The following is a 21,924-nucleotide window of genomic DNA, read 5'->3' as shown; positions in this document are numbered from 1 at the left end:
GACTGCAGTTAATTATACATTTTGTTAAAGTTTTGCTGTTATGTTGGCTCTGACTTCACCATATAGCATGTAATAGAAAACATACAAAAATGTATGGTAAGTGTACTGCTGTTAGCTAGGTATCATTGGCATTGCCATCGATGCTGAGGACATATCATCCTCCTATTGGCTGAAAATGTAATGTTTGCCCCCCCCTTTCATTTTGCTATTTAGCCAAGCTGGCCATTCACCTTCCAGTTTTTGCCTCCCCTTTTTGAACCAGGGGTGTGAGCGACTAGTTGACTAGGTTTTTAAATACTGCCACCCTTGCTATACATACTTGGTGGAGCAATTATTCTAATTGTATTATTTTACACTGCCAGTTAACTGTCACTTCTGAGATGTTATGCAGATGTTACACAGACTTTTAGCCCGAGCAGATGACACCAGCCCTCTCTGCCTTGTTGCCTCAGAATAAGCTGGCAGATTACCGCTCGCCCAGAGCAATGCAGAACTACATCTAGCACAGCGGGTGGATGTTAATTTGCAGGGAAAGAAGGCAGCTGGCACAACCACTGCTAATGTTAGCAACACTCAGCATCTGACACTGAGCGTGTACAGTGTTATGCATGGCGTCACACTTTTCAGCTGCATTTTGATTATTGTCCATGTTTAACCTCATCCATTAGATTGACTTGGATTTAAATGCCTTCTTATTGTTTTCATACTTGCAGACTGGTTGATTAGTTAGAATTTTTCTTCCCATCTAATCAACTAGTAAATTAGTCATAAGAAACATCCCTAGTGTGAACAAACACACGTACTCAACATAGCAACATCCCAAGTCCTTTGAAATAATAGCAACAGAGCTTTCATTGTGGTTTCTCTTTCTGTTCCTCTCCACCCTGTTTCTCAGCAAGACTTTTTCTGATTTAATTAGTGTTGTTTTTCTGAGTTTCTCTGCCCACATCTCAGTGTTTTATTTATTTATTTATTTTTAATCAGAAGAGACACTTTGGCTGTTTTTAGTTGTACTTTAATTTTCATTCTCCTGTCTTGCCTTCTTGACACACACAAAGACCTTTTTGATATTCTCTCCAACCATCTTTTCTGTTTTCCTTCATTGTTATGTATCTCTGTCTTTTGGATATGCCAGAGCAATTCTTTTCCTCTTATGTTATTTCTGCCTCATATTTTCTACATTTTTCTCCCTCTCTCTCTTTTTCACTTTTCTGCACAAAGTTTTTAGGTTACGAATTGTGCAATTCGGGTCATCTGCTTTGTGCACTTTTGTACTAACACTAACACATCCAGGTCTGACCCTCCTGGAGCAGATGCTGTCCACATTATGAGGCAACACTGAGTAACAACCCTGCACAAACAGCAGGTCTGTCCTGATGACTGAGGAACCAAAATACAAATTAAAAACTAGGTGGTAGATGAATTACTTTTTAGCAGATGCTAGTACCTTCAGCAGTTCAGTACTTTAAATAATGTGATTAATTCCTGCCCCTGTCACTCTCCTTTTACTTATTAACCAATTATAATTTTCTGCATGAGAGAAATTTAAAAAAATCACCTCTCCTGTCACTCGTTGCCAATTTGTCGACCATCTCTTTTTAGATAATTGCATTCTTGATGGAATCTGTGTGATTGCAGCAGGTATGTGTAGTGAATATATAAGGACTAGAAGTTTAAATACATAGCTGACTGTATGGAAAGCCCCAGCACATAAAGAAGCCTTGTTACTTGCTTCCTAGATATGAAAGTAGTAACCAGGTCATTAGTCACAGTCACCTACTTGGCTGCACTGCAGGGTGTAATTACTGGCCAATCTTATTTTGTGACACTGCGTTGGCAGCTAAACATGTTATGAAATCTCACAGCAAATATCACACTACCCCACAAAAGAAATTCCAATAAAAGTTTACTTTACAGCAGGTCGTTTTAAGTTCATTCAACTTATAAACCCAGGGGCCTTTATAAATTTGGGTTAACTGAATATACATTTGAAGAGAATTAATTTTGAAGTTAGCTTTTAAGAGGACCTTTTATGCTCATTTCCATCTCCTTTTTTTAAATTCTTGGACTAGTTTTCATTATTTCATATATCATTTCATTTCAAAACATATTTGAAATGTTTATGTTATGCTGGGCTTTGGTTCAACCTCTCAGTTCATTTACTCTCTGAAACAAGCTGTTCTTGCTCCCTTCTCGATGCCTTTAAGACAGCTTTCTTGAAATTTCCTGCACCTTGCAATAGAGACTGTTTTAGTCATTTTGAATATCAGGTGGATGGGGCCTGTGTGGTCACAGTCAGAGCAACGTGCCACCATATTACAGATATCAGCACCATTTGCATCATAGAGAGCCAAGAGTAGAAAAACTGTCTGAAAGCAAGAACTGAGAGCAGCGTGAAGCCTACATTTGCAATTGCTGCACATATTTCGCCTTTATTATTTTGAATCTTTGGCCTTCTTTGGTCTTGTTGATTTGTCCAGGGTATAACCTGCCTCTCACCCTATGGTAGCGAAAATAGGCTCCAATGCTCCTGCAACCCCGATAAGTGGAAGAGAATGGATGGATGGATGACCTTGTTTGATGTGACTATCAATGATTGTAACAGTATAACAGAAAATATTGTAGAGGTTGAAAGGTCCACTTTAAGATACTAAGATTAATCAACAGTCACAGACTTATTACAGCCAGATTTGTTTTTCTTTCAATTTTCCTCAATTTTATGCATATTTAATATGCAAAACCTACAGCTGCAGCTATCAAAGCGATTTTGTACCAAAGTCAGTGCAAAGACAACAATCTGAGGCTTCACTGGTGAGTTTTTTGAATTATAAGTACTGAGGTAATGCAGTGAGGTAGAGACTGAAAACATAGAGCAATGAATCTCCTCTTCACAGTAAAAAAAGAAAAAAAGAAAGTTTTAATTCTCAAGCAGTCTGGGCTGGGAAGTCAGACATGTTTGTGTCTTTAAGTGCTTGTTTTAATGACTAGAATGAAATCTCAAAATTTACATTTAAGCATCCTGTAATTGTCTGATTTTTCCCAGCTGTCGGCCAGATGGCCTTTCTAAATGTCGACTAGAAAAGCTTTCTGGACCTTGTTGCAAGGTCGCAAGGTTTCTATAACTTAATTGTTGTTCAGCAAATTTAACAATGCTAACAGCTAAGGAGCTTGGAAAGAAAAGCGACTAGACTTCTTTGAGTTTCTTGAAGATGTTTCACCTCTCATCCAAGAAGCTTCTTCATTTCTAAGACCAAATGATGGAGATTCCCTAGTGGGAGTTGTATATTAAAGGGTTCATTGGCCCACTATTGATCATCACATGAGCCAAGGTGTGGAAAAGGTGTGTACCAGGAGTGGGGTTTGAACCCACGAGAGCATTTGCTCATTGGAACTTAAGTCCAACGCCTTAACCACTCGGCCATCCTGGTACTTGCGCAAAAGGAAAAAAAGGGATTTATACTGCAGTTTGGTAAATTAATACAAACTTTCAATAAGCTGTCTTGACTAAAACTCATCTTCACTGATTTGATGAAAGCCCAACTAAGATAACTATGTTTTAAAAGCTTTCTTTACATGTATGTGTTCCTTTTCTTTCCCTTCTACCTCTGAGGAAATGTTTTCTGCCCAGTGTTGCAGGGTCCTGATTACTCCAAGTTTGTGTTCCAGCGCGTCCAAGTCCAAGAGTAGGTACTGGTCTGTGTGTGTGGGCTTCCAGTAAACTTCTGTGTTGAGGTTTCCATTCTCCTCAACGTGCACAGCACAGTACTGAAGTGGCAAACTGTTGTCCTTTGTGTCTTCCCTGTTGAACTTTATCCACTGAGTTGATGTGAAGGCTTAAACTTCTTGGCTTTTGATTTCGACCCTGTTGTCATCCACGTATTTGTACCAGTGGCTACGTGCTGCCAAGGGCTTTACTGTCCATTTCCTCCATGTAAATGTTGGCCACAGTGGGTGACACCGGAGAGCCCATGGCACATCCATGTTTTTGTCTGTAGACACCCTTGTTGTATTTAAAATATGTGGTGGTAACGCAGAGGTCTAACAGTTTGCAGATGTTATCGGGGGTAAAGCTGGTTCTCTTTTCTAAGGAACTGTCTTGCTGTAGTCGTTTTCTGACAGTCTCCACTGCCTCAGGTATGCAAGTGAAGAGTGAAACCACATCAAAGAACATTTTGGTTTAATCCGGATCCAGAGGAAGTTTCTGGAACTTGTTGGTAAAGTCAGTGGAGTTTTTGATGTAATGGGGTGTGTTCCCCACAAGGGGAGCTAGGATGGATTGTTGTTTTCGTGGCTGTGATTAGATCCACTGTGGGCAGCTGTTGTGGAGAAATGGCAAAATGGAGTCCTTTGGCTAGTGCCTTCTTTTCAGGTTCAATGAGGTTCCTGTCTGATAAGTTCTTCACTCACTTTTCATGACTGTCTTCAGTTCACTTCAAACAAAAACGTATAATTTTGAGTCGATGCCTAGACCAGACAGACAAGAAGAGGAAAACACCACAACCAAAGACTGCTGAAAGACCTTTACAAATCCTGGAGGAGATCACTTGAAGATCAAGTGTCAAGACCACTTTAAAAAAATGACAGAAAGCCTGGTTCCTAAGAAGGAAAATGTAAAGAAAGATGGCTCTTTCCACAGTACTGTATGATTGTTTTTCCCTGGTTTGTATGAGAGGGTATGACTGGACTATTATTTGATGTGTCTCCTCTGGCTGGCTGCCTCATAATCACACTTTTGGCTACAGCCTTTGACCATTTTTGTCCAGAGACACAAAACTTCTGTCTCAGCGATGTTTGCTGGGATCACTGAACTCTCTAAGCCCAAAACAGAACTATTCACAAAGTACTCACAGGCTCTCCCATTGCCTGTAAATAAAAATGATAAATGAGATCAGATAGTCCACTATATGCTTGAATTTGTTGGCAGCTACTTCAGCACATACATATAATGCAAGCTTGAACCTTTGCACCTTTGCTAGCTTTGGAAAGAAGACATTAAGCTCTTAGCCCCGACAGCAGAATTCAATAAATCCCACAGTATTTCACAATATCCAAATTATAGCAACACTCAAATGCTCAATATATATTAAATGACTCTTTTAAGATGAGAAATGATCCTGTATCTGTTGGTTTTCGTTTGATCAGCTTCTCTTAATGTGACCAAATGTGATTTTTGCATGTGTCATTTTTGTTAGTTTAGATTATTGTGCAAATTAAGTCTACAATAAAAAGTGAAAAGAAATAAAAGATAAAAAGATGATTAACCTCACTTCACATGATGCAGGAGGGAAAAAGCACTAGAAATACTTTCTGAGGAAGCAAAAATCTTCCTGCAAACTTCTCACTTGGTGACCTGAGCTGTGAATCATTAGCGAGTTTCTGTGACAGACATGGTGTTTTATGGCAGTCAGTTGCTGAAATAATTATACCAGCCAGTTTTCTGATAAGAGCAATCAGATTTTGAGGAGCTGTAATAGAATAGGAGACAAGATACAGTGACGCGATAGTGTCTTGCGGGCATGAGTAGAATGACAAAATGATTTAAACTTGTGTTCAGTACAGACTTATAATGATGAGACAGCAGACTCGGTCTGAGGAAGAACTGCTGCAGTCATTCACAGTTTAAACTAGGTTTCAAACTTTTTTCCCACTCTATTTCTCAACAACGTCTTGCTCGTGGGCACACACATTTCCATTTAAGTCAGATTTCAGTCATTAAAAAATGGATCTGATCTGCATCTTCTCTCAGTTTTGTCTAGTAAGGCCTTCGGGTGAATACGCTGAAGACAATTACTCAGGATATTCTGTCTTTTTCTCTGATGTTCATAAATAAAATCTTGCACAATTTATCAAATGACACATATTTTAAAAGTTTAAAATAGATTTTCTGACTGATTCTGGGATAAGATGTCGTTCAGCTACAGAACATCATCTGTGTTTATGTGTGTTACACGGAGTCTAATCGGATATACTTACCTTATGGTATATTATTGATTATTCCAGCACGTAGGAGTAAGTGTTTCTTGTAAGGTGCCTGGCTTTGTGTGTGCAAGGTTAAGTGATCTGTTACATTAATTGGTTCTATTTAAACAACCTGGTAAGTTCTGATCCACAGAGTTTTAATGCAGAGATATAACAGTGAGCAGACAAAAGAGTTTTGGAAGGTGGAAATATCAGAACTGACACTTGACCTTCACATTTAGTGTGAAGGTCATAAATCTACAGTGCATAATACAGTGTTTCCCAACCACTGAGATGTGATCCGGTGTGCCGTGATCTGGTTCCATCTGATCAGTACTCTAAGCAATCGGCATGAGTAACCGGCAGAACAATTACATTCTCTTCCACTAGAGGGCAGTGCAACTGCCTTGCTCTAATTAAATGGTTGCCAACTACCAGTAAAACATAAGAAGGTGAAGAAGAAATTACATAATAGTCATGCTGTGAGATGACACAGTACATAATAGCAATACATAAATATTTGTAAAGAAAAAGTAGTCAATCTGACCTGGGTCCTGGAGAAACCTCCAACCCAGATGAAGGCCCTAACATGATGCTGTGTGATTTTTCTAATGTGAAATATGTGGCGTGGCTCCCAAAGGTTGGGAAACACTGGCATAATGAATAATGAATGGTATTAAATACAATTCAAATACTCATGTTTTCCATTAACCTGAAGAATGGCAAAATAAACTATAAATAATAATAAACATACAATCATTACGTTTGGTATCAGGTTTCAATCAATAGGATCAAAGACTTGTATGACTGGGTACTTAATAATTTAAAAAATAAAAACATACTGACTGGTAGTTGGCCAAGCTCTACATGTTCATCTTTGGACTGCTGTTTTTTGGCCTAGTCCCATTTTGACTACTTGTATCTGTGTATCTGAACTGTTTATCTATCCCAAGGTTGCAAGGAGGCTGAGTAACATTTAGTGAAAGGCAGGTTACACCATGGAAAGCCTGGACAAGATTCTAATTCAGCCCCAACCGATCAGGACTTTTGAATATGAATATGTGAGGCAGCAGTCCACTGCACCACTGTGCTACAATATGAATGCAGAATTCAAACCTGTTGAGAGCAAATATCAGCTTATATGTCAAACTGACTCAGAAGTCACCTTAATAAGTATCATCACTGGTAATGAGAGCCGGGGCTTTGGCTACAACCCTGTCAGCAACCAGAAATTGTCAGAGGAGAAGTGCACAGTGTCTAAGCCCAAAGCCACACATCAGTTGGGGGAGATAACCTGGAGCATGTTTGTCATTTTTTGTGACATTCACAAGATTGTACACATTGAAATTGTCCCCCAGTGTCATACTGTCAACATAAGGTTCTACAGTAAGGCATTTGACAACATTCAGCACAACTGACCTCCATGATAGCACATGCCATCGTGGCTCTGACTTCATCTTTTTACCTAACTAAATGAGTAGGCTGGAGTTTTCATCCACTGCAGGGTCCAGCAAAGATGCACAAGTTCAAGTAGTCAAGGTTCAGCTGTGTGGTAGGCAGGGAGTGGACCCAAATGCAGCTTATTGCTCGACTTTTTACAGAAATGCAAAGAAACACATTTCTGGGATAAATAATCCCAAAGGTTGGGAAGATATGAGACAGGACAAAGGGACAAATGATAATGAGGCTAAGGAAAAAACAGGTGGGAAATATGGCAGGTGTAACTCAGGGATAATGAGACAAGCGAAGTAAAGCTGAACATAGAACACACAAGACAAATGTTACCCAAATAAAACAAGAAATAACTTAACAGGGAAACATAACAGACAGAGACTTGACAAAACGTGGGGAGGCACTTAAAGACTAAACTAAGAGCACAAACAAAAATGCCTGTAACGGAGGATACATTTTAAAAAATACACAAAAGCGACAACTGAACAGTAAGCAGCTACAAGCTTAAACAACGACAAACGCAACTCAAAAACATAAAATGCTGGGTCAAAGACTCAGGACCACAACACAACTGGTTATAGTGGGACTTCCAGAGTGACCTAAAAGATATCAGGCACAGTGACAGTAGTGAAGAGGTGCACATGAAGATGACCTTGAAGGGAAGGTTGTAAATATTTACAAGTTTTCCTTTTCATTGTCATGTTTGTTGCAGCTCTTCTACGGCTCAGCATAATTATATCATTTATATCTAACATACTGAGTTAAACTGACTGCATTGCTGATTAAATAAATAGCTGTTAATTAAACTACTTGTTTAATTAACAGCTATGTCTAACAGAGGACTGTGATGACAAAAAAGCTGAGACAGTCTCAAATTTTGTAACACTAGGTCCTCAAAACTGGAAAAGTTTCCTCCCTCAGAGGCGATGATTTCACAGCCAAAAACGATTGGAGAATACGAAAGACAGAAAACACACGAGGAAAGATTGATGAAGAGATGGAAAGAGATGGCTCTATTTATTAATATTAGTAAAGCAATTCTCTGTTTTGGCCTCTGATCTCTGATATTGATTCCTGCTTTCTCTTTCCCATCATTCATGCAGTAATCAAATCATCCATCTAATGAAACATCCATCCAGTAAGGCCCTCTTCTCTACCTCCTACAACACAGTAATTTTTCCATTAATCAAAGCCCATAAAGAGATTCTCATCTTTCCTCTCGTATTGATTGCAGTGTCTCTTTCTGTTCATCCAGACTCTAATCAAATAAGTCATCACAATAACTGTGTTGACAGGAGAGACTTCCTCTGTATCATTAGTTTAATTTTCTCTGATAAAATAATAAAATTGTTTTTCTTCACTCCACCTGATGTAAGAATATGAAAACGTGACGAACTCAAGTTAAAAAACAAAAGAAAGCTCAAAGCTCAGTAAGGTGTTAACATCAGAAGAGTTTTAATGTTTCTTCCTTCCAAGCACGAGCTATCCAAGAACATTGTTTTTCTGGTCACTCAAATTTGTGCTATTACTATTCTTGAATTGTACCAAACTGCAACAATTCGTGTTTATCCAAGTAAAGAATTTTCTGTTAATTAGAGCTTAAGGGTTTAAGGCCTTTCGAGGTTAAAATTAGTTCTAATCTGGTCCAAGATTTGGTGAAAGGTGAAAGTTATAGAATATTTGATTGGCATTTCATTTAGTTATATCAGATTGAAGTTTTGGAAAAAAGAAAAGCGTGTTGCATGTATTTGTAGCAACCTCTGGAACTTATTGTTCCCACATGCTAGAGTGGAAAGGTGGTGCAGTAGTACGCGAAGTTCCCTCGAAGCACAAAGGGTCTGGGTTTGAATCAACTAGCTGTCTGAGTTTGAAAAGACACTGAGGAGGAGGACTTGTCATCTTTTGCTAAATGTATTTTAAATAACCTGAAAAGCTGGCCTTCCAGCTTTTGGTATTTAACCAGAGCTGCAATATATGCATGTGGCAGAGTCATTCTTTAACATCGTCTGAGTTGACATTGATTCTTTGATAACTTTGCTGAAGGATAGAAATGTAATTTATTGAAAAGATATTCATTTTTCCTTCATTTGGTTTTTCAATGATGGCAAATGAGAGCATGGTCTAGCATATCATTTAATCCTCCCAATAGCTGATTACTGTGAAGGGCAGACATATGAAACCATATTCATACTTTTTACAGTGACCTCTTGCTCCCTGTCGATTGTCATATGGGATGTTGTGCAGACCACTTATATCAAGAGCTTTGTGCTGATTTAAAGTGACTCTCTAAAGCTGGGTATACACAGACTGTCCCAGACAAGCACCATAATCATCAAATCACAGCAATATCTTTCTTTTGTAGTGGCTCCAAAATGTTGTTCCTAAGCAGAAGGCTAAAGGCTAAAGGTAGCCTAGAAAAAAATGTTCCAAATTCAGGATGACCACCTATTCAACTCTACCAACCAACAAACAGAAATGCAAGCTTGAAATAATGTAGTGGTTAGTGTAACTACAGCGCTAGTTAGAAAAAACGACAACAACAGAACAGTAACTTATCTCAAGCAGACAGCAGTCAGTAAAATGTGATAAACTAAATGTTTGGGACACCAACAAGAAGAAAATGTGGCAATAGAAGACGCGTGGCAGCAAAAGGTGGAGGAATTCCAGCTGTGCATCATAGCCCATGACTGACGTGTTAGGAGACAATATTCATTTGTAACACCTGATGTTGTACAGTTTCATTAGACCTAAGTCAGAGAGTTTTTAAGCTTTGTATTAAACTTGCAACAAACAGAAGAAAGGGCGTAAATGTAGAGCACCAGGAAGTAGCGTAAGTTTAGAAATCCAAATCCTTTAATCCAGGTAGGAGTTACATTTAAAGGCAGCCAGAGGAAGAAAACACTTCCAACAAGGGGTTAAGCCCACACCATAAATTAGGACATTGGTAAGAACATTAGGAAAAACACAAGGAGATACTGGGAACTGCTGGAATACTTGTTTTATTACAAACTCACAAATCTGGCTAGTTGTATTTAGGCGAGACAGATTCAGCAGAGGTAAAGCTGAAGAGGACCAGACAAACAATTACAAGGACAATAAACTGACTGAAGGGAAAGGTGAGCGTAGGCACCTTAAGATGAGTTGATCCAAACAACTCGTGCATGATCTCTACCTGTAAGCATGAACAGTTCAGGGTTTTCCTTTGATTTCTCACTAGGTTGTATATATTCTCACAGACCGAAGTGAAATATCAAAGATATTTGTCCATCAGCTTCCAAGTGTTCTGTTTCTTTCTCTGAAGTTGAAATTGCTTTTCCCTTAAGAATATCTAATACATTTTTAATGACTGACAGTATTCTGCTCTCTCCAGTTCCCCCTGTAAGCAGAAACACAGTTTCTTTCACATCCCTAGGGGGGGAATAGAGATGGATCCACTTATTAGGACCGGCTGGTGCTCATCTATCTTTAATGGTGTCTTGCCATGTGTCTTTGTAACCAATACGTCTACTCACCAAAGAATGAGTGAAGCAATATGGATAACAGCAGAGGACAATTTATTTAGGGTCTGATGGCAATTTACCATCGGTGTCCAGCACTTTAAAGGATTGATGGACTGGAGCACATCTGTCCTTAACATACCCTCTTAAACATCAGCTTGACACTGATATATCAAAGGAAACTTAACCGACTTTAAGTGCAAATGTTTCAACCTGAACAACTTAAAACTTCTCTGGGATACAATGTAGACAAAGACAAGAAGAAGAAAAATATTTCCATCAATAGTCACTTTTCCTAACCAGGAGACAAATGAATATATTATGTAAAGAGTCCTTTTTCTCAGTCCTGGGGTTGTAACACCACAACCTCCTCAGTCCGTAATCAGAGAGTGTCTATTTGACAATAACCAAAATGTCTTTGGATAGTCTTTGTGAATGCAAACAAAACAAAACAAAAAAAACAAATGATATTAGCTGGCCAGCAAAATAAAGAGAGTGTATGGCACTGAATGCGGGCGTGTGTGTGAGTACTTCGGTCCAAATAATCAAGGTCCGGATGGATGAAGGGATGGCGGCCGCTTGTCCTTTAATGGCACAGCAGTAAGGCAGCACAGCAGCGAAGCGTCTGGCAGGAGAACGAACAATAGTCCTTTTCAAGGCTACTGCAGAAGGAGATATTCCCCGCTAGCTCACCCAAGCTTGCTCTCTGGCACAGCTACAAGCCACGTGAGCTCGTAGCCCCATAGTGACATACGAACTTGGCTACCAACGTCCGCTTAGCATGGCGGCTAATTGTCGAGCTTGCTAGCTTAGCCTCGATTAGCGATTAACACCTTAATAACCATTACTACACATCACATCATAGCAAACACATGATAACACATGGAATAGTATAATATACATACGAAACAGATTTTTACCTGGCAGGAGAACGAACAATAGTCCTTTTCAAGGCTACTGCAGAAGGAGATATTCCCCGCTAGCTCACCCAAGCTTGCTCTCTGGCACAGCTACAAGCCACGTGAGCTCATAGCCCCTCCCGCTAGGATGTACTACCACAGTCGACTGTCGTAAAGCAGCCGCAAACCAATAGCAATAAAAAAACCTCAAAATCATTGAAGAACATTTTATAACACCCAATATAGGTATATACATATATACTGAATATCACACAATATCAGATAACCAAATTAACACTGGGTTACATCTTCTCCAGTTTTTCCCCCCCAGATTAGGCATTAGGACATATTTGGCTTTGTTTTTCAGTGTTAGCGTGCAGTTATATCTAGTTGTTGCTAATGAGATGACCAAGGGTGACCTCTCAGTGATCCTCGCTGTGGGATTCAGAGAAAAATGAAATATTTAGATGCAGTGTAAAGTCTGATTGTTGTTGTTCCCCAGAATAGTGGGTCAGATATCGACAACCATGCAATCTAACAGGTCATATAACAAAAGTCGCTGTCAAATCAGGTAAAAATAGAAAAAGTGCTAAAAGCCACCAGAAAACTGAATAATCCTAATGACATAAGTGAAATCATTTGATGAGCGCTTCACTTCTTTTCCATTTTATAGTGACCAATTTGATGTACAGTGTTTCTTTTTTTTCTTGTTTCTTACAAATAAAACAGTTTTGGTGTGTGGATTAAAAAACAAAGTCTGTCTTTGTAATTTCAGTTTCACTCTGAGCAGTTTTCAATAACGATCTATTTGTCTCTGCCTGCTTTATCCTCCACCACCTCTTATTCTTTCCCTGCCATCCATCAGTCTTCTTTGTTTTTCTTCCATGACCAACCCCACCTCTCTTCTACCTCTAGCTGATTCTTACCTTCTTCACCTTCTGTATCCACTTCTCCCTTTGCCCCATTCCTTCTCCTTTTTATCCTAAATGTATTTTTCCAACACTTTCTTCTTTTGTCTTTCCTTTTGCATTCTTCACCATTTCTCTTGTTATTCTTTATTCACCCATCTTTTCTGTCTCCCGCTTTCTCTTTCAGGTAAGACTTCCCCTGAACCACTGCATCTCACCTCCCTTGGCAGCCTGTTGGATGATCAGCATTGGCACCATGTAGTACTGGAGCAAAAAAGTGCTCACCTCAACCTGACTGTGGACAAAAACACGGAGAGAGTGCAGCTCCCGGCAGAGTTCAGTCGCTGGGCCATCGAACAGGTGTGCTAAAACACACTGATATAAAACTGACCAGTGGCGTGTTTATATAAATGTGCACAGAAAATATACAATATTTTTTTCATTGTGATCTCTACATAGTTGAGTTTAGGAGCTGTCCATAGCCTTCGATCGCAGAAGCCAGACGCCTCCAGTAAGGACCTCCATGGCTGCATAGAAAACCTGCTGTACAATGGCTTCAACTTGATAGAGCTGGCTAAGAATAGTGACCACCAAGTTACTGTCAGGGTAAGTACATGATACCAAGAACACCCATTTTTCTGTTTTCAAGAAAGCACTTATATGCTGTGACTCCAGGCTCTCAAACAGTTCGCCTCTTTGCATCAGTAACATAATGCCTTTACTGGCATTATCATAGATGTTTGGATTCTTTTAGTCTTTTGCATTTCATTAAGCTGCCTTTTTATTTATTTACATTTTGTTACCGCACCATCTATTCTTGTCTTGTTGTACTGATTATATTACTTTTATTAACACACACACACACACACACACACACACACACACACACACACACACACACACACACACGTGTATATATATATATATATATGTATATGTGTATATATATATGTATGTATATGTATATGTGTATATATATATGTGTGTATATATATATGTGTGTGTGTATATATATATATATATATATATATATATATATATATATATGTCTATTAAGTAGACATCTTCCTCTACTTAAATAAATGTAAAAAAAACCTGGCTACTCATGGTTTAAGCTGGGTATCTTGCAAAACTGTGTTGATTCTTGCCTTCCTAAAATAGAAAGAGATACAACATTACAGCATAAAATATCTGCAACACGCAGGGCTAATAGCTGAGCAGACTATTAGCAAAGGAGAGGGTGGTGTTACATCTAATGGTTTAGATAAGATAACTGTAACAATTTGTTGGCTGAGAAGTTTAAATTAGTTGAGAGTAGGAAAAGCTAAACATGACTTATGGATGTTTTTAATTGTGCTTCTTCTTCAGGAGTCGTAATCAATTGGAAGAAAAATAAATTTATTCTAAAGACATAAGCATTATGAAACAATTATTAGTGTGTACAGTTAGTAGAGTAACCTGATACCTGATGAAGATTTGGTTGAGGTTTCCTGAGTATCTCAAGAATCTGGAAAAAAAAATGGACTAATCTTTCATCTATTTCCCAATAGATGAAAGATTATTGGGAAACAGTGTTCTGACTGAAATTTTCAGTGAGGTGAAGTCAATAGACCACAATTAGCAAAGAAAATAGACTTTTAGGGGGTAAATGCTTTGCAGAATGACCCATGTGTGAGCTGTACAGCTTTCCTTATATTTATCTTTAGACATGTTCTATTTTCTTAAAGCTTAATCCATCCTTTACACACTCTGATAATTTATTGATCAGTGCATCGAGAGGGTTGATATATATATATATATCGTGTGATAACAACTGATTTTGTGCTTTGATGTTTAGCTCCTCAAACTCCCCAGGCTCTGTGGGTTTTATATCTGAGAGTATAAACTGCAGACTCGTGACTCAGTTTTTTTCTTTTAGTGACTTGATTATTAGTATTATTAAGAAATCCCTACAAACAGCACGAGGCAGATTCCTCTGCTGCTTATCCAGCACTCACCAATCCTCCGCGTGCATAAATAACGACAGGTTAGCCTCGAGAGTATATGAATGTGTTTGTACGTGCAGGTGTGTTCATACATGTTCACATCCTCAGAGCACCACTGGGAAATTATGTGGATGCCGGCAGCGGCGCTGCTAGCTGGTTAATGATGCTAATGAGCTCCTAACGAGGAGACTGAGCGATGAGAAGACAGAGGAGCCTTGATGGTGGTTAAATTTCTAGTAAGCCCTTCCTCGCCTTTATCATTAGAAAAAGAAAAAAAAAACATTTCTCCAATGACAATAAGTGTAGCGAACTCAGTGGAGAGCAACTCTGAACCATTTTGTAACAAATGGTTTCTCATTACAGTTTAGGATGAGAGAGCAGAGAAGCAAAACGTCTTGGTAAAAATGGTTCAGAGATTCACATGCATGGCTGAAGGTCTAATAGAGGCTGTTTTACAAGAGCTCCATACAGCTCATAGTAATAGAGTATTAACACTGTTCTAGTCTGTCTTGATAAAGAGAGCACTTTTAGCCTTTCTTAAAGGCACAGCAACAGTAATGTGGAGTATTTTGGTTGTGCATATGTGTTAGTAAAAGGCTTTTGGGGAATTTTATAGCCCACTTTTTACTTTTTATTTTGCAGTGGTGAAGCTTTCTCCACCGTATACTTTCATATATCACTTTAACAGCTCTACAAAGGGCTTTTAGATGTCATCTGTGTTTCCAGAGCATTATAAAGATAGCAGGCTGATATTCCCAGAAGAGAGCAGGGGCTGTAATATATAACTGCTACAGCCTTAGCAATGGACCTAGTGTCATTACCACTACTCAAAACAATGGGCCGCAGTGGAAATGCCTGTATAGCACTGTTCATATGCATATCTACCTCCCTGTACAGCTCTGTGATGGGTGACATTGCTATATTGCTATATTGCTATATTCAAGGAGACTTGCTGATGAGATCGCTGCGCCACAAGGTCACAGCGACACGCCATCAGCAGCTGATTAATATTCATGTTTTATGTTGTTTTATCTCACCAGTAATCATTTTTTTTCTTCCCACCTCCCCACTCTCCACTCTTCATGTTTCTCTCTCAGGGCAATGTGACCTTTTCTTGTGCTGAGCCAGTTTCCGTTGCTTTGACGTTCCCCGGGCCACAGAGCTTCCTCCAGTTGCCCGGGACTACAGCGTCCTCGCCGGGTGGTGTGTCTGTCGGATTCCAGTTCAGGACGTGGAACAAGGGAGGGCTTCTGTTCACCTTTAGCCTTCCTCAACAAGAGGGCATGGTCTGGTTATATCTGAGTGATGCCAGACTCCGACTGATGATCCATAAAAGTGGCTCAGTGGTGCTAGAGCTCAGCGCAGGTCAGTGTATAAACCTGCACAATGAAATCCTAACCTTTCATGTGTCAACCCCTTACTGATTTATGTTTTTAATACTGTTTTTAAAATAAAAAGAAATAAAATATCATTAGGGTTGTCGCCTGCTGTTTTCTCAGGTGCTGCTCTAAATGATGGTCAGTGGCATGCAGTGGATTTTACAGCCAGACGCGGTCGCTTGACAATCTCTGTGGATAAAGGAGAAGGGGGCATTGCTCATGCTGCTCCCTCATTTCCCATCACCGCAGAAAGTCAACTGTTCTTTGGTGGTAAGAGTGAATTCGGGCTTTTGGGCTTTTATAAACTAAGAAACTTTGAAATTCCTTAAGTATATGTGTTTCTACATATTATATCTATGCTTAGATTAACTGGAAAAGCAATTAGAAGATTTCTGTTCCTTCTGTTGGCTGTAATTAAAGTTCTTATTCAGTTACAAGATCCCCTGAAAACTGATTTTAAAAGTATTTCTCTGGAAAGCTAGATGTTCATGAAAAAATAATCTTTGAGGTGTTTAACACTGCATACACAGCTAACCTCCTTCATCGTGACTGTGTGGGTGTGTTCGTATTAAATTCAGGAAGCTGAGAATAAAAGCGAACAATCTGTTTAAATATTGCATAATCCTGATTCGTATAATAAATTGAATGGCAAAGTACATCAGAAACTAGTGTGGAAAATAAATCATCCTTGATATCTCTACTGATATGGATTGAGTAATGCGGGAGGAACAAAATGATTCTACATCATTTCATGGAAATAAAAATTATCAACGTACAGAGGACTGAATTCAAAGACACCCTGAAAATCAAAATGAAAAAATGATGCAGCAGGCTGGTGGTTGTATGCATGCCTGACGATGTTGGGACATTTTCCAAATAAGATGATGGATGGTGTTCTGGGGAATCTCCTCCCAGCTCTGAACCAGCACATCAACAAGCTTCTGGATAGTCTGAGGTGTAAACTGGTGGCATCAGATGGACCAAAATGTAACGTCCCAGAAGTGCTCTATTGCAGCGGTTCCCAACCTTTTTTACGCCACGGAGTGGTTTAATGTCAGACAACATTTTCACGGACCGGCCTGTAAGGTGTCACGGATAAATACGACAAAATAAAAAGATACGACCAAGATAAAAACTGTGGTATTATGTAAATATAATAATAAATGCAAATTCACTGTGTAATTGTGTAACTTTATTAGCAGCGTCCTCCTGAAATGCACCAACAACATTGAGAGTAACATCCTCCCCCTCTCCCCCTTAATGTTCTCTGGTCGCTATGATAAAACGTAAATATTTCTTTCAAAATAAGACACACAACTACAACACGGGAAAAGACCCAGGGAAACCGAGTTATCGATAAAAACCCTGAAAACCATAAATTTCACACCCAAGCCTCAACTCTCATGGACCGGTACCAAATGACTCCCAGGGGTTGGGAGTGAATAATTGGAATTGGCACTCAGTGGTATCCTCCCCGAACTGCCTGCATACTGTCACCACATGAGGCGTTGTGGTGCACCAGGAGGAACCCTGGACCTATTGCACCAACATACTAGGGTCTGACAGTGGGTCTAAGGCAACAACATCCTGATACCTAATGGCAGTCAAGGTGCTGTTACCTAACTTTTAGAGGTCTCAGCTTCTTCAAGAAGCTCAACAGGACAAGACTGAGCTGTACATCTGCATCTAAAGGATGAAGGTCACTCTTTCGAGGATGCCAGCGACCATCTTTGAACAGAGGGGGTCGTTTACAACTGTCTGCCATCTATAATCCAGTTTTGAGATCCCTTCCCAGACGCCTTAACGCTCACTCACATTTTGAGTCATTTGATCTCAGTAAGTCACATGACTGGGTGAGGCAAGGTCTCACAATGGGTTCACCTGAAACCTTGGCTGATAGTGACCCACACCTGTTTTCACACCTTGGCTGGTGAGATTCGGCGGAGGATCAATAGTAGGTCCATGAACATTATAGGGTCACTCCCAATAAGGCTTAAAAATCTGGGACTAAAATCCATCAATTGGTCTTAGAACTGAAGAAGCTTCTCGCATGAGAGGTGAAACGTCTTCAAGAAACTTAAACTAGTCCAGATGCTTTTCTTTCCAAGCTCCTGTATCCAACAAGGGTCCCTAGGCTAGACCCCCCCATGCTATCCAAGCCTACCTCAGACATGAGCGAAAGACAGAAAACTGAAACCATACCAGCTTGGATGTTGCCCGGATGTTGAAGAACCAGGACACACTGATGAGAAGTAGGCTACTAGAACAAGAAGGCGCAAGTGGGCTATTGATATAGATATACACACACTTACAAGGATGGATGCTCATACTAAACATGGCTCAGTTTCAAATGCTGAGGTCAGCACATGTGCAAGTACACCCTACATGCCAAAAACTCATGCAGGCTTTAGACTGGTCCACATTCTCATTTCAGTGAGAGGTTGGATATCCCTAATATGGTCATCTCTGGCACACAACAGTTCCACCCATCTGTTGTTCAGATTTTCAGTTAACGAGGGGAAGTCAGTCAGATTAAGTTGGCTTAAAGGCAGAGGATTAAACAGCTTGTTCCAATACAGTTTAAAAGAGCATAGCTATGTTTATATAGAAGATGTGATATTGTATGTATGTGTATATTGCATCATACAGTTAGTGTACTCTTTCTCTCATCTTGCTTTTGTCTCTCTTTACTCTGTCCTTGCCTCATGCTGCAATCCACTTCATTCTCTTTCTTTTTTCTCCCTCCCTTTCCCCCTTTTGTTCATACTTCACTGCCTCCCTCGCTGCCTAAAAATCTCATCTCCTTTGTTTTCCCTCTGCTCAGCAATATTGTAGTCTAGCATTGTGTTTAACAGCTTTAGGCTTTTTTATCATCCTGCAAGTGCACTCTCGCACATTTACACATTTACTCTCGCTAGCTGCAGTAAGTGGACAACAACAAAAAAGATGACCTGTTTTCATATGATTTAAAGATAGATATGAAGCAATAAAATAGCCAATTAAAAGGTGCAAATGATCCCCGTAAGACTAATCATCAGTATTATGAACGCTATTAACTGCATGAGAAGACCAGGTCATCCTCACCAGTGTTCCCCTGGTACTCAAACTGTAATGGTTCTAGTGCATGTTGGAGTTGTGGTCTCATGGGGCTCACACTCCCCATATCATATCTCTGTTATTTGAGAAGTGAGAGGAATTGCTCTGTAGTGATTAATCATCATTAGCTGCCCTGCCTTACTGGCATAAGACATGATGTTTTCCTCCTGCACCAATGACTTAGGCTGAAGATAGCACAGGCAGGCTCCACCGGCTTTGACACACGGTCTTTAAGTGCCAGAGTACCGGGCACCACGGTCTTCCGCCTTCCCTGAATTCTGCCTCCTGAGCTCAGCTCTCACCCAATCCACTGTAAAGAAGAGCTGAGGAGAAGCTGGTGTAGAAGGTGCTTAGTGAGGGTGGTGATGGCGAAGAAGCTGGACTGGCAGAGGTTGGCGGGAGCAACTGGTCAAATCCGTTTGCAGAGCATCTTAAACGGCTGATTTCTCTTCTGCTTGAAGCCAGTAATGATATTCATTCCTCTCTACACCTCTTTGATGTTATTGCACTGCAATTTCCTGTCGAACTTCCTTTTAGAGTCCCCTTTTTCCTGTTTCAAACTGCTTTTCAACTCATGCTATGCCAACCTAATTTTTTCCCCAGTCACTAAACATGACAACTTCCTTTTTCTCAGTTAGGAGGCACTCGATAGTGCACACAATCCAAGGTGTGTTAAAGGGAAAGGAGTGAACTCTGGTCCACATTTGCAGGATTTTAGGCACTTAGGAGTACAAGAAAAAAGCACAAATAACAGCACCACTCTTTATGTGGTAGAAGACCTTTTACCAGAGTTTGACTTCATTTTACTCTCACTCATCATTTTACTCATGCACTGCAGTTCTGACATTTTCTAAAGGGCTTAAGGACTTACCTAAGACAGCTGTATGCAGAACAGAAGTGTTCAATGCAGATGAGATATTAACTGATCTTTAACCAGCCAGCTCTGTGGGACAAAGGGCATGTGATGTTGGATTGTGTTGATATAAGAACAGAGCAACTAATATTTGGGCACATTCACTAGCAAGTGGGTGTTATGTGCTCTGTCTCCTGTATGCACTAGTAAGGCAGCGGTATCACGTAAATTTTACAGATTATTTTCACTGGTACGAATGTGTGTGAAGCAGAGTTTTTACTGCTTTGTGCTACATGTTTTCACTTCACAAGCATGCTGTAAAGCTTTCATTTATACATTTAAAGCCAGTCTGAAAGTTCCTGCAATATACATGTAATTTTCACACCACCACTAAACTTTAAAACCAAACTACTGGTCTTGTTAACACCTTGTGCACTTGGCCTGTCCTGTTGTTTTCTTTGGAGGATAGCATAATCTCATTGGTGTTGTCTTGTCTTTTTGTTTAACTGATAAAACTTCTTTCCCATCAAGGTTGTCCTGCTGAAGAGCACAGTGAGGAATGTAGAAACCTCTTCGAGACTTTCCAGGGCTGCATGCGTCTACTCACGGTGGAGAACCAGCGAGTCGACCTGATCAAGGTGCAGCAAAGACTGCTGGGAAATTACAGCCAGCTGCAGATCGACATGTGCGGCATCATTGACAGGTCAGCACCAGCAGAAACCCATCTCACTGAGCTCAGATTAAATCATTTTATACCCTCGCTGTCATTGACACTGAGACGCACAGACACCGATGCAGAAATCCTTACCGCTGTGTTGCTTGGATAAGCATTCATGTTTAATTTTAGCCATAATGTGATGGAGTGGCTCTGTCATTGACTGCAGCATCCTGTACACATACACAAGCATGACACACATTCCCCTTAGCTAATAAAACATGCTAGTCTTTTTCCTTGACTGTCTGGGGCGTTTGTACATACATATACACAAATAATATAGTCAGTTACAATTTGTTGGTAACTCATTGCATACTCACTCCGTCATCCCATCGAGGAGTTGTCACACATAAACCCGTAGCAGCTAATTACTTCTAAGTAATATAACAATACATTTTATTAACCCAAAAGGGTACACGGGCTTCTTGGTTTAATTTAAAATTCTCCAAAAAGCACCACGGCCACAAATATGTTCAAGGGGTCCAGTTCAGTGAATCCAATTAGCAAAGGTGAAGCGCAGCAGACAGCCCATGGCTACAGCTGCCTGAATCCGCATTCATCTGCCAATACCCTTAGCGTAAGCCTTGATAAAGTTCAAAGGGATGAATTACAGTAAAAATAATAAAATGACTGGAAACCATAATCATTGTTGTTCCACACAGTAAAGTAGACCATGTTTAATAATAGGAGTACATGTCAATTAAATAGTTTTTCTAGCTATAGAGGCGGGTTGATGAAAAATGTCTTTAATGGTACAGTAAGGGGGCACATGTAAAAATGCCCTGCAGTAAATACATACCTGAGTTTTCAAACACATGGATTACTTTATGAAATGGTGTATTTTAATACGAATCTACATCTGTCCCTGTTCCAAACCAAGCAATATTGGTCCCTAAAGTCTAACTGAGAGTGTAAAATACAAAGTAAAAGCAGTGAGTAAAAGAAAACATAAAAAGAAAGGCAATACTTCTAAAGAGAGCAAGATCTAAAAATTGGATATTGAACATGTGTTCAGTGTTAAAGCTCTTATCGGTAGTGCACCTGCAGCTCCTCCTGCCTCTTGTATTCCTTTGTTGTTCTTTTGAGTCTATTCCTGACATTCAACAAGCTGAATGGCAACCTTTGAAAACTGTCTATTCAGCCTGCTTGTAGGTGGAGTCAGTCTTGGTGTGGTTCTTTGTT

At 39.8% G+C, this 21,924-nt stretch overlaps 1 protein-coding gene and 1 non-coding gene across 4 annotated transcripts in view; one reads left to right on the top strand and one right to left on the bottom strand.

Moving 5' to 3' along the window:
• The window catches only part of LOC146613007 (contactin-associated protein-like 4), a 154,398-nt gene that overhangs the window by 75,237 nt on the left and 57,237 nt on the right, over positions 1–21,924 (top strand). For 2 of the 3 annotated variants that reach the window (XM_085378752.1, XM_085378751.1), the window contains exons 6-10: positions 12,902–13,074; positions 13,174–13,320; positions 15,797–16,064; positions 16,199–16,348; positions 20,559–20,730. In XM_085378752.1, the coding sequence (XP_085234878.1) occupies positions 12,902–13,074; positions 13,174–13,320; positions 15,797–16,064; positions 16,199–16,348; positions 20,559–20,730 (910 nt within the window). Of the gene's footprint in view, positions 1–9,206; positions 9,215–12,901; positions 13,075–13,173; positions 13,321–15,796; positions 16,065–16,198; positions 16,349–20,558; positions 20,731–21,924 lie in introns of all 3 variants that reach the window. The other variant, XM_085378753.1, reaches the window with a different exon arrangement.
• Positions 3,346–3,428, bottom strand: trnal-uaa (transfer RNA leucine (anticodon UAA)). The gene has a single exon. It is a non-coding gene; the product is annotated as a tRNA-Leu (tRNA).

Source organism: Diplotaxodon limnothrissa, linkage group LG18, assembly GCF_057381915.1.
Source record: "Diplotaxodon limnothrissa isolate DT_005_m linkage group LG18, D_limnothrissa_male_GT1.1, whole genome shotgun sequence".
In the NCBI taxonomy this organism is placed as follows: domain Eukaryota; kingdom Metazoa; phylum Chordata; class Actinopteri; order Cichliformes; family Cichlidae; genus Diplotaxodon; species Diplotaxodon limnothrissa.
The sequence above is the reverse complement of the archived record's forward strand: the minus strand, read 5'-3'. Positions and strand labels throughout refer to the sequence as shown.